At 40.5% G+C, this 13,998-nt stretch overlaps 1 protein-coding gene across 2 annotated transcripts in view; it reads right to left on the bottom strand.

The window, feature by feature from the left end:
- The window catches only part of mettl24 (methyltransferase like 24), a 37,644-nt gene that overhangs the window by 3,086 nt on the left and 20,560 nt on the right, over positions 1-13,998 (bottom strand). Inside the window, exons 2-4 of one of the 2 annotated variants that reach the window (XM_078274323.1) lie at positions 12,347-12,445; positions 8,707-8,840; positions 3,572-3,797 (exon numbers count right to left, since the gene is read on the bottom strand). In XM_078274323.1, coding sequence (XP_078130449.1) covers positions 3,572-3,797; positions 8,707-8,840; positions 12,347-12,445 — 459 coding nt within the window. The remainder of the gene's footprint in view (positions 1-3,571; positions 3,798-8,706; positions 8,841-12,346; positions 12,446-13,998) is intronic. The other variant, XM_078274324.1, reaches the window with a different exon arrangement.

The following is a 13,998-nucleotide window of genomic DNA, read 5'->3' as shown; positions in this document are numbered from 1 at the left end:
TTGACATTTTGAGCCAACAGCTGGTTAGCTTTAGCTTAGCATAAAGTCTGTAACCGGAGAAACGGCTAGCCTCTGTCCAAAGTTAACAAAACTAAATAACGGTCACTTATTTACAAGCCATGACCCTTTTGCTTTATTCCTACAAAAAAACTAGCTAAGTGTAACAATGACAATTTGTTTTATGGAAGGTTATGTGTCGGAATATTTCTTGACCGGGAGCTGTTGCTAAGCAACCAACAGACACTCCAGGACGCTCCTAGCTAAGAAATATTGATTTTGTTACCTTTGGACTGAGCCGGGCTTGCTGTTTCCCTGTTTCCAGTCAAGTTTACTGTCTGCTGGCTCCAGCTACATATTTACCGTACACACATGAGAGTGGTGTCCATATAATAATTCAATTCTCTGCAAAAAAAGCAAACAAGAAATGTGGAACTATCACTTTGAGCAGGTTTCCAGGACAAAATGAACATTTGTTTTATTTCGGTGAAGACACACAGATGACACCCTACACATAGAAAGTTGCTCTAACACTAGGCTCCCATTAACAACATGTACTTGTTTTTAGTTTTGGCTCATTTTGAATCACTTTGATTTATGACAGCAACCATTTTGCACAATTTTATCTTCCAGCATTGTTTTTGTGCAGTCTGATATCAAAATGTGACTGCAAAAAGACATCTGTCGCTGTAATTGTGTTCTGAAAATCACAATCTAAATTGCACTCTCTACAAATGAAATTAATGTCAGATTGCTGCAAACAGTATTTATACCCAATGGGCAAATATTTCCTTCCTCTCCTCCAAGTGAGTCACACAGTATGTGGTCAAAATACACATGGTAATTATTTCAGGTTTTTTAGGCATCCATTGGGACAATTTGTTTGTTAATTTAGAGATGCTTTTGATGAAAAGACTGACTCTGTAAACAAACAAGTTTGCTGATTTGAGAAAATAACTTTAAATAGAAGTTTACACTTTGGCTTAATTTGTCTGAAATGTGTTCATTTAACAAGACTCACATTTACTTTAACTTTTGTTCCACACGATTGGTCTTCTTGTCACAATAATTCAACTGTTGTTGCTAGCAAACCAGCCTATCTGACCTTTATTATTATGTTTTGTATGCTTTAATCAGTGAGGCTGCCACAAGAGAGCAGATCACAATTAAATATATCTAATTACACATCTGAGAGGTTTGCTGATTCTGTGCTTTTGGAAACACTTCAACAACTGCTTTGCGAGCCTCCCAAAGGCATCATGACAGAGACAGTAGGAGCTGTCTTAATATTCACCTGTGTATTCAGTCTTATTTATCCAAACATTTTGTGAGATAATGGAACTTACTTCTAGAGCAGCTCACTCTCGCTAAAACCTCACAGATACGTTCACCACCTTAGTTAAAATTGTAAGTATCTCTACATCCACAAAATGAATTGGCACACATTTTGGTACAGACATTCATGTTTCCCAGAGGATGTATCTGAATGACTTTAGTGAGCTGCTGACTTTTCCCCTAGCGACACCATGAGGTTGATTTTGTGGTTTCAAATAAAATGTCTCCCCAACTATTAGATGGACTGCCATGAAATTTGGTACAGTCATTTATGTTTCCCTCGAGATGAACTGTAACAACTGTGGCGATCCCTTAACTTTTCATCTTGTACCATCATCAGATCCAAAGTTATAATTAGTCCAATACTTTGGTTAATGAAGCAGTGATGGAGGCTCTTTGCTCTCAGTCTTGTTAGATGGATTCCAAAAACACCCTCATCCATTAGTGTCAAATAATATGCTACATTGAATTAGAAATCCAAAGATGTATGTGGGGTTACCACAGCAACATGTATGTAGATGGCTGCAGGATTGGGCCCTTCACTGAAATGAAAAGGTTGTAAGATGGAAGAACTGTATGTTGTGCTTGTTTTCTACCCGTATGGTAGTACCGCTGGGTAGTGCTGATACTGTTGTGTTATCCAATTACCGACAAGATCAATGGTCCAATATGCATTTCCATGAATGAGATGTGACTTTCTGTTACTGACATTTTGTCCCTGTGGTGACAGTGTCTGCTATCTAGGCTGGTCACCAGAGCTCAGTGAATGAGTCATCTGTGTAGTTTTTAACAAACACATATAAGAAATGCAGTGCAAATGCATGTTTCGACCTTTCCGAGTGACTGTTTCATTACTGCTGCTTTTGCTGTCACAGAGGCTGGGCGAGAGTCTTTGAGAAGAAACTGTTCTGCTGCTGCGGCTCGCTCCGCCGGCACACTACGTACTTGCTTTAAAACCTCATTACAAGGATGTGTGCTTGGCTTTGCATTTAAAACAGGTGGATACTGTGAGCTATGAAACAGTATGGTGTACCCACCCACCCACTAAACACATGCACGCATCAACAGTTATTTGTTCATCATCTTAATATCTTTCCAAGTCCCTTGTATGAGCCAGTCTGCTTTGCTTTTGGCTCCAGAAAAGGAATTATAAACTCAATTTAAACTAGCTAAGGCAACGCATCATTGAGCAGCGTGCAGGCATTCTGCTCCAGAAGCTGATTTAAATGTGCTTTGATTTAATTGTTCATATATGGATAGGTAGGAAAAAAAAAAGATTAATTAATTAGGTTTAGCTCATTTGTCTGGAGCAAATTATAACAAAAAGTTCATTTTTATGACAGTCTGCCCGTTAGATTTTAAAGTTTTTGGTTACAAGTAAAGGTTTTGACCTAGTGGTGGTGCTAGACAAAAGGTCACCAAAAACATTAGGATCCAACCTCTGGGGACAATAAATATCCACAATGCTATGCCGTTAAGCCGTTATGTGTAGGTTTTGAACATTTCTGACTTTGGCAACTCCAGCTGGGAGTATCAACCAAGGAAGAGCAGGCACACTGATATCCCAAACAACAGCACATAAACACCACCTATTTCCACCAGAATTGACTAATTTTTCTACACACCATCTTTTTATGCCATGAGAATATTCTGCAAGATGCTATACTTACATAGAAAGGGGCTTTAATGGAATCCAGCCATTATTTTGGCAGACTATAAATGCTATGTCTGTAATCTTTATGCATGTACTGTACTCCCTTGAAAAAGAGCTTTTTTATGTTTCCTTTTCATTGGCATTAGAAGATAAAAGAGCCTGACTGTCATTCAGCGGTGTCTTCATTACCTCTGTAAGAAAAGCTTGACTTCTTTAACCTTGAATTATCATTCCACTGGATCTATACCTGTGTTTATTAGTATGCATGCTATCAGTGGGCTTGGTGTGTGTATATATGATTGATTTTGTATGCAGATCCCTATCTGATGAGGCAAAACAGTCCCTGGGGGCTTTGAAGAGGTAACATACAGCATGATAATATTTAAAGGAGGAAAACCAAATTATATATGGGTGTTTATCCACTGCATGCAGCATATAAGTGAATCCTCTAGCTCACACAGAGAGAAAAGTCACTTTCATATGGTTCCAGGTCATTTTATAATGACTTGAATGAAAGAATTCACAAATGTATATTATAGCCAGAAAGCTTGTTGTATACAATCCCACTTACGTTCTACCTCTTACCTGTCTGTGTCCAAAGTCATTAAGGATGGTGGCCAGTTTTTTGGTGTTGGCGTACTGACGCTGGGCGACAAAGGCCGGGTTGGGATCCCTCCAGTCTACAGAGAGCCGATGAAGCCACATTTCAGCTTGCTGCAGGTGAGACTGCTTCAGACTGGGATCAAAGCAGTGGACCTCACATCCTGCCCTGGCGAGAGAACGCTCCAGGGACCGATCATCCACACCCAACCTGCAGCAAACACAGCACAAGACAACCAGGTAAAAATACTTTCTTGGTACAAGCCAAAATATGTACATAGTATGGAGTAATGTTCAAATTTGACCTAGTTTAGATTATAGTTTATTTTGGCAAAGAACATCTGCTAAGGGATCACCAAAGCTATTACAATTCATCCTGAGGGGGACATTTATGTCTGTCCCAAATTTAATGACAATCCATCTCATAGTTGTGGAGACAGTTCACTCAAAAACACAAATGTTAACCTCATGGTGACGCTAAAGGAAAGGTCAGGGGATTGGCAAAGTCACAAGGATTCATTCCCGGGGACTGTGAATGTCTGTACAAAATGTTATGGCAGTCCATGTAGTAGATGTAGAGATATTTCACCAGATACGTGAAAACGCTGACCTACTGGTGACCCTAGAGAAAAAGTCAGGGAACATCAAAGTCATTTTCAAACAAAACGCAGGCCTAGAGAGAGAGGGATGTATGGATGCATGAATGTAGTTTTATAACTTCTCTTTACCACATTCATGCTGAGACACTGCTACAGCTTCAAATGAGATATGCATTTTTACTGGACGAGAGTGGGCCTGATTTCATGGGAAATCTAATGAATGGCTTGGAGACTCAATATATAGCCCTACATTTTCCCATTATTGATAGCAGCAAGGCCAGTTGCTTACGAGCACAAAACAGGATGCGGGCTTCCTGTTTTACTCCGATGTAAACTGAGCTGAAACTTTAAGACCAACATGTATTGTAATGCTGTTCGCTAAAGAGAAAACATTTGATCAAAGACCTAAAAATCTTCTTTGTGACATTATGCAAGAGGTTATACGAGTTAAAGTGGTCTTAATGTTGAGAAACATCAGCACAAATGATTACATATGTCAAATACGATGGCGGATCACTGAATTCTCACAATACAATTTCCCACATGGACAGAGATACAGACAAGCTACATATCAGTTACTGTGATCCTGACTTCACCTGCCAACTTAAAAGCCAAGAAATAAATAATACAAAAAAACAAAAGCAGACTGCTTCTCCATTTCGAAATACGATGTGTAAATCTAATTACACCGACACATTTACCTGTATTTCTCTCTTTTTAATGCGTTTCCCTCACTTTCCCACTCCCTCTCCCTCTCCCTCTCTTACTGCTATTCTCTCTTCGTCCCACCACCACTCCCTTATCTAATTTGGCAATTTTCTCCTTTTCTTCTTTTCTCAGTCACTGTCGCTGCATTCCCTCGTGTCTAGTTTGTGCTGCGGCTGTATTCTGTAATTGCGGCAGAGGGAGTAGGCTACATTTCACAGTACACTTCTTTTACAAATGAGGCACTGGATCTCCGAATGCATCCCACATGCAGGGAGAGGAGAGATAAGTATATGGGAGAGATTGAGATTCAACTAGACATATCTCTTTTTAATGCACTAAATAGGGGATCAGGGATTACTCATGGAACAGTGTGTGTGTGTGTGTGTGTGTGTGTGTGTGTGTGTGTGTGTGTGTGTGTGTGTGTGAGTGTGTGGGGGGGGGGTAACCCTAACCTCTACTAGCTGTAATATCCTCTCTCATGAGACTACAGAGTGAAGGAGCGGTAAACCTCTGTTGACTGGAATGTCATGGCAACCGTGTGTGTGTGCATTTGTGTGTGTGTTTGTGCGTGTGTATGCGTGCATGTGTGTGTGTGTGTGTGTGTGTGTGTGTGTGTGTGAGAGATGGTTTTACAAACACCCAATGGATTGTAAATCTGATAAACGGAGCCTTTAGTCCACCTCCTGTTCTTGCACTGAACTATTATGTCAAAAGCCTGTCTGGATGTTTTGAACCTCAGAGGCGAGTCTGGTTAACAAATGCTGGGTGGGCTGGGAAACTATCTGCTGTCTTTGTCCCTTTCATATTCTCCGTTCTACCTTTATACCTTTGCCCTTACATCTTCTCTTATTTTTGTTCCCTTTGTTTCAAATTCCATGGTGTTCTCAAAATCTTCTCCATGACTGTCTGTCTCACCACCTCCATCCTTACTCTCTCTTTTTCTTTCTACTGCGCTCCTATTCCGCTTCCTTCATCACATATTGCAGCTCATTAACATGTGCATGATTAATAAGTGATGTGCTTTAGTCTATATAGGTGCTCCAAATTTGATTAACTGCAGTCTGCGGGAAATGTTGTCATGAGAGGACCTCTTTCAAATTCAAGGAACTAAAGTCATTTTGCACTTTCAGGGCCTCGGAACTGGCTCACCTAAATGGAATGCAGTTATTATTAATGTTTATTAATTACACCTGCGCTTTTCCTGCAATCACATGTCAACATTTCTACTGTGATAAGATACATTTGGTTTCCACAAAGCCATCTTAAAACAGAATTTTAGAATGTTTTAGTACATTAGAAATAGCTGACGCATATACTCAGTAAACAGTATAGCCTTGGCTTCAGTCAGCCTACACCTACGGTTGGCACAGTTACTGAAATAAATACATTTTAACACTGAAGACAATAACATCCTCCCTTACTGAATATAATATTGGAACCCTGACAAAACAATTATTAATCACACCAGCCACAATTAAAATGCAGCAGATGAGTCAATGCACAAGTTTCAATGGCTGCTTTGATTGGCCAGAATGTGTGCTGTTTTTTTTCTTTTTTTTTATGACAATGGATGATTCATCCTCTTAGATGATATTTGATTACAGTAATCATCTTCACTGTTACTGCATGAAGAGAAATATAAAAAAAGATTGAAAACTAGTATAAGAGGAGGAAGATGGAGGACGAGAGAGTTAAAATAGAGTACGAGAGGTGAAAGGTGGATTACTGGTCTTTCATGTGGGAAAACATCCTGCAACCCCCCACTCCACCACCATGTGATAGACCAATCAGAGGACAGCTGCTCATCCTGCCCAGGCACAGCTGTCCACGGCTCATTAAACTGCGTGCAAATGAGACGTATCAACCGTACACACATGCACAAAAATATGCACACAGGAATACGCACACAACTGTACATAGTCAGTAATGCACTGACTTCAACTGTGTACACACACTTAATAGTATTTGGCATTTCTATTAAAGCAAATGCAGCAGTAGACTGTAGTAGAGGGTTTTCTGAGTTTCCTGTACAGCAGAGCACAAGTCTTCTGTGAATAGAATATTCAGCATATCTCTCATAGATTCAGGAGCGTGCGTGCGTGCGTGCATAATATGAATCTAGGTCAGATATGGGACACAGGGAGGAGAAGATCACTTGGGCTATCCAGAAAAGTGGAACTTCCGAGAGCAGTTTGCCTTGTTGAACTGTTTTACCGGGCTCTTAGGACTTTTCTTTTGTTACTCATGAAGTTTTTCATAGAATTTCAGTTTTTAGATCGACTCACTGTTGTTGCATTAGCCAGAGTTGAGGGTCGACTAAGCGTACATTTACTTAATTCCAGAGGTCTTAAGGGATCAGTTAGATGGAAGTGAAAATGGCAATGCGGCTTTTGTTGACGTGAAAAGTCAGACCTGTGAGTCACATTTTCCCAAGTTGATATTCAGGTCAAATGTTAAAATGTTGCATAAATCACTGAGAGGACGCATAATATTCATTTTTTTTTTTTAATCATTTTTGGTGCATGCCTGCTTGAGTGACTTCCCATCAGTCAGCCAGAGGATATCAGATTTTCTTTAATCTCTCCGTTTGACCCCTGACCCTTCTCCATAGAGAGGCAGGAAGCTCCCCCCCCCCCCAATCCCTCCCGCATCAGTATCTGTGTCCTGCCTGCCTCGATGCCAGCACACCTGGTCTGTCTCTCATCAGTCAAATTAATAAGCTCCCTCTCTCCTGTAGAAAAATCCTTTAGACCTCTCTGCAGCACCTCAGCACAGCAGAGGCCCAGCAGGGCAGAAACCGGGGCGAGCTGATCCACAACACAAAGCCAACTGGGAGTGATTGACTCTCCAATCTTAAGAAGGTCAAATACTTTGGTGGCCTGGCTGACTCCATTCAAGATTACTTGCCACTCAAGTAGAGGAAGCAGAGGTGGAGTGGATGTGACGTTCCAGGTGGATGTTAGAGGTACAGGTTAGGCAGACAGAGGATTAGCTTTGCTCTTATTACAGTGTTACTTAAAGATTTTATTTTGGGGTTTTTCCCTTTATTATACAGTGACAGTGGATAGGGGGGTAGAGATGGGGGACGACACGCAGCAAAGGGCAGCAGGTCAGATTCAAACCCGCGCCTCTACAGGACTCAGCTAATATGGGGCGAACGCGCTTACTGGGTGAGCTAGAGGCTGGCCCATTACAGTGTTGCTTAACAAATTAAATTGTCCAGAATACTGAGATAACTACACAAGGAAAAAGGAACCTAAATGCCACCTGGCACAAAAAAAAAAAAAAGAATATTTCTAGTTTGTCAGAGAAAGACATACCTTGAATAAATATTGGCTCAGTGAGCAGTTAGCTATTGAAATAGGAATAAATAAAAAGACAAGGCCAACAGGGGAGACAGAGATACCCCTCCTCTATTGTGTGGAAGATAGACTTCATTCTTTGATGAAATAGTGAATAATGAATAAATAGTGAAAATCCTAGAAAATATGAATTATCATGGGTGAAGTGATAACAGCCGCAATTGTGCCTACATATATCACAGCCTATCACAGAACCAGATGCTCTGAATTACTGTCGCATCTGCCGATAACTCACTGAGTGTCTGAAAACAATGTGAACAACCCCGTTGCTCTACAGATGCAGTATATGACTGCTTGTCACAAAGCTAGTGTACAGACTGTAGAGTTTTATTTTGTAGAAAGTTATTCTGTTTATGTTAGAATTAAGGTTGACATGTGGTAGTGATGGTAAAGATTTGAGTTAGGGAATTAATGTATTCACTGGAACGCGTGACTGTTTGTCTGTACGCACCCAAAAGAGTAAACCCTGCAGTGTTTGCTTTGTATTCTGTGGGTCAGGCTGTACTTGGGGTCCAGACATGCAGCCCAGGCTCCCTTGGTCCCTTCTTGAGCAGCTTCCTCATGGGCCAATGATGCACACGACACCTGAACATATAAAAACACACACATATTATAACAGCCATTTCCGACATTGAGTTATTTACTGAGTTTGCTTTTGACAAATTCTGTTCCGGATAGTTGGCTTTTTGAGTGTGTGTGAGTGGTCTAGTTTAACCAGGTATGTTTAGTCACATAGGACAGAAAATGCGTACCTGGGAGTTTAAACAATCACATCAGCATTTAAAAGTCAAGAGTGGCAGTTTGACTGACACCCCCTGAACTATCCTGATCTTTTACTCAAAATATCCTAACACAAATGCTATAAATCCCTAGAGACTGCAACTGAATTTGACCCTGGGCTAGTGTGTGTCTGGGCCCCAATGTTGAACAACGATATGCATACTATTCATCATGTTGCGCAGCTGGGGCGGATGCATCAGCGACATTGCCAAGTCTCTCAGCAGTATAGTGAGAGAACAGGGCAACGAAAGAATGGATGATTAACAAGGAGGAGGTGAAAGTATTCCTTCTTTATATACTTAACATTTCATACAGGGAGCGCAGATTGGCAGGTTTGACTATCAGTGTGTTAATGTGAGTGTCTGTATGTTTATATAAAGCATTCACCTGCATAAACTGTGTACATACAGACAGTAAACATGTGCATACATGTGAGTGTGTTGGTTGTGTGTACATCTGCAGTTATATAAGTGACTAAGCTTTAGCGCAGGAGCTGCTGCTCAAATGTTTGCTGGTTACTTTAAGCTCTGTCTGCTGCAGAGATTCAGTTTGCAGAAAAAGGAACAATATTGGCTTGGACATGATGATATGAAACATAAATCTATGGTTTAACTGTACACCATTGAAGTGTAAACAAGATTGCATGTGTACAAGTGTGTGTGTTTGTGTGTGTGTGTGTGTATTATTACTTACTGTGTGTGTATTATCAAGTCTAACACTTACAGATAACAGAGTTCGTTCAGGTTAATTGAAATAAAGCCTGAACAAAATGTTTCACAGCTATGTAAATGTGAAATAAAAGCAAAACTATAAGTGTTTTCCAAAAGTATTCTGTCACTAGGGAACAATGAGCACTGCATGCCAGCCTCTTTTAAAATCACATCTATTGTTTATTTAAAATTGACATTTGAAACTGTTAATTCTGCATGTTTACATTCTCAGACAACACCAAAGTTGCCTTGTGAAGTGAGTTAGTCTTTTAGACAGCTTCCTAAAAACCTCTTAGGCATGGTTTGCTTGCTGTGGCTTTTTGAGTTTTTGAGGCTAAACAAGGTAGTCCAGATGTCCGTATCCCCAGCAATGTTTTTCAGCTCCTCCTGGGAAATGTAAAGGAGCAGCGGCTCTACTCCGTGCTCCTTCCAGATGTCTGATATGTGTTTACCAGGTCTGCCCGGCAGCCACCATCATCAGTTCTGTGCGGGGTCCTCTCTAAGCAGAGTGTTCAGTGACAGACAGTTCAGGCAGGAAGGGACCAGCTGAGTCAAGTGCAGTGTTACCTGATGAAGTGTCTTTGTTGTAAAGGGCACAAGAAAAGTATTGTACATGTGGGTGGTGCAATAATGTATTTAAATGAATTTGAAACCAGATTCATTATGCCTGTCATTGTTAATGTGTTCCAGCTGAAAGCGTTCATCAGCACACAATGCACTGTGTGCAATGAAATGCAGTATCACTCCTGAGTATTTTGCCACTTCACATCTGCAGACTTATCAGTGGCATTGAATCGCTGACTGCTGTTTCACTGAATACTGAGCTGTAAAAATGTACCTGTTTTCATTGAGCACACATTATAATGAGTGAACAGTAACTACCTATTGTTGTTAATCTAACCAGAAAAAAATCCCACAGTACATTTAATGCTGTTAAAAATACTTTTATAGAAACAATTCCCTGTTATGTGTGTGTGCTGGTGCACGCATGCATGCAGGATACACTGACGCCTATTGATTGAACAGTTGTGTCGCAGGCCATCTCTCTGAGTAACAGCTCCACCAGGCACTGTGTCAGTCAGCATTACAGCTGAGGATGCTGCTATGCTCCCTCCAACTCCCTCCACCCTCGCCTGTCAGTGTGCATGATGGACAGTTCCCTTCAACAGAATCTCACACACACACACACACACACACACACACACACACACACACACACACACACACACACACACACACACACACACACACACACACACACACACTCATACAATCTCTTTCTCTCTGTTCTTGTCCTTGTCGCTTTCTTTCACACACACAAATTGGCTGCACACACGTGTACACACACACACACACACACACACACATCCCGCAGCAAATTCATTATGAGCTGAATGTCTGCTTTGTGAAAGATATAGAACGTTTGCTTAGTCATTTGGAGTGGGTTACTCTGTGTTCTTGCTATATTGTGTGAGCGAAAAAGATAAGTAGCTGATTTATCCCCAAGCCAAAATTAATTACAGTAAAAAAAACTCAGCAATCCAAAAAATGTCCTATGTTTTGGACAGTGAAAATCAATCTGTGTCTTTGCATTACCTTCGCAAGAGGGACAAGGGCACAGAAGTCCAGGCTTTCTCAATCCCTTGATATTTTTCAAATTATGATGCTGAACATCTTCATCGATTTGTAGTAATTTAATACTGACATAAGCCAACAAACAAACCACAACATCTCATTGATTAAGTATGAATAGACGGGCTGTGAGTTTCATCTGTATGGTAATCAATAGAGTAATGAATTATGTGTGTGCTGTCAAGCAAGACAAATACTCTCTGGCTGAGCTGAATGTGAAAGAGGCGCCAGTGTAGCTCAGTCATGGGCTGATAGATACATGCTCGCTCTGATATACATAACAAAGACCTGTCAAAATAATGCACTTCCTGGCTTTCAATAGCAACAACTACTCCAATTATTCATCTTCAAATCAGTCTTAGTGTTACATTTATGCATCTGGTTGCAATGTTTAGTTATCTTTCGTTAAACATTAAAAGTCAGATGCAAGTTTAATATGTGGTGTTCCCTGATGGAACACTGCTTGCGGCAAAGCATCAAGGACAACCAATATCACACAGAAAAAAATACCACATTAACAGTGGAACAAGATTACAACTGAGCATTTGTAGGCCAAGAATTGAGCTGTTATTATTAACTGAATTTACAGCTCTTGTCTAAAAACAATTCTTTTTGTACCATATGAAGACATTCTCTTCACATAAAATCAGCAGAGTAAATTGAGAAAAGAAGAAGAAACCAACAATCCTGTTTTCTGTTTTACACTTTCATAACACTGTTGCATCTTCATATCGCCTCCGCAAATCTTCCTTATCAGATTGTACTGTACTCATTCATTGTAGTGTATTTGGGCAGTCAGCATTAGTAGGAAATGCACTTACTGCCATTACATTCCACCACTGCAAGTGACATTTTATTTTATTTTTAATATTGTACATGGTCCCTTACAAATATATGGAATAAAAGAAGTAGTTATGCACAACTGGAACTTTTTAAACACCAGTAAAAATTCCAACAATGATAACTCACTTGTGGTGTTGTGATGTAGTTGAGGAACCTTTTAGCTTCATCCTCCAGAGAATGACTCTCACCGGCCCAGTGCTCCAAGTTTATATGCCACCGAGGAGTCTGTAGTGTAGCACACAAACATACGTGATCATTAACAATGAAAACAACATTGAAAATTAACTAAAATTAAAGTAGGCCACTCAAGAGAAATCCAGTGCAAGGGCAACAACAAAGGGAGCTTTATTCTTCCAGGTATAATAACCCACTTGTGTATAGCTACTGATGGAATTAGGTCACAATGTGCTCACTGGAGGTTTTTTCCCCCACCTGTGTGTTAGTGACAAATAAACTGCTAAAGTTCACTTCCATTGTTATTTTGGTAAAATGGGGGCTGCTATTTATTCTCATACATCCTGTGCTGCAAGATACATATACACAGAATCTACTTTAGAAAGTCCAGCTATGTTTCACAGTGGAAAAATAAGACTTCACCATCAGTTTGCTGTAGCAGCTCATTGCTGCTGTATGATCACATTCCTAAAACCTGGCAGAGCTGTGCTTAACAGCCTGCTTTGTTTCTACAGGAATGTGTCTGTTTATGATTAGAGGAGAGGCAGTGAGATGGAGAGAAAAGAAAAAGAGGGACATAACTTTGATAGATTTGCTGGGTGCACAATCAATTCTTGGGTCAAACACCATTACCATGTGTTCATTAGCAGCCCCGGTATAAATTATCTTGGGTGATTTCACGATAGAGTGCTTCCCTGCCCAGGACGCTCCTGCCTTCATCAGTGTTTTATGGGCACTGCAGTTTATTTTCAGATATTCCACAGTTATCCACAGATCATTTCTGGCTTAGCGAACAGGATCATGTTTGAGTTTGTTCAATGCTGTGGGCACATCTGGTGAGCAATCTGTAAAGGGCGCTATGGTGACATCAGGTCTGTTAAGAAAATATTCTTGTGTTGGTATTCACACGTTTCATGCCTCACAGCACTCTGCTAATACATTATCTATAGCAGCACCATGTGTGTACTTTCTTCCTCCAGTGATACTAATCCACGACCTGTCAACACAGAGAATCAGCTATCCCTTTAATGGCTGCAGAGCCTGATCCATTCTATTCACTGTTTGGCATTCAGCCTTTAATCGATTTGCAGCGTGTCAAAACATTTGAAATTTCACAGTGCCGCAATTCTTTATCTCCTCTCTCTCCATCATGTCATCTCTCTTTTTCCTTTTCTCTCTTCCCTCCTCCGGCTCTAACACCCTGCATCTTATTTCTCTCTTCGTTGTTTCTCTTGATCTGTCTGCCACTCTCTGTCTTCAGTGTCTCTGTAAGGTTTAGCCCCATGGTGGAAGGAGGAGACATGGACTCAGTTCTTCACCTGGTGCTTCGATTTATTTCTTCCCCATTCACAGGGAAAGTGCAGTAGTGCAAGGATGAATTATTACAAAAACATATCAAAAATAACAAAAACCAAACAAGAGAACTAAATACAAACTATTCAAATGATCATACCAAACAAATATTAAACAATACAAAAGCCTAAATCAGGCCCTGACTATTGGGCTCTAGCATTGCACCCTTCCAGGCCAAAACTGTTCTCCCTGAGGAGCCTCTGCCTCCTTCCTTTATACCTGAAGCCCCTCTTACAAGACAAACCAAAGTT

The sequence above is a fragment of the Sander vitreus genome, chromosome 18, assembly GCF_031162955.1.
Source record: "Sander vitreus isolate 19-12246 chromosome 18, sanVit1, whole genome shotgun sequence".
Lineage (NCBI taxonomy): Eukaryota > Metazoa > Chordata > Actinopteri > Perciformes > Percidae > Sander > Sander vitreus.
This window is presented reverse-complemented; position numbering and strand designations above follow the sequence as displayed.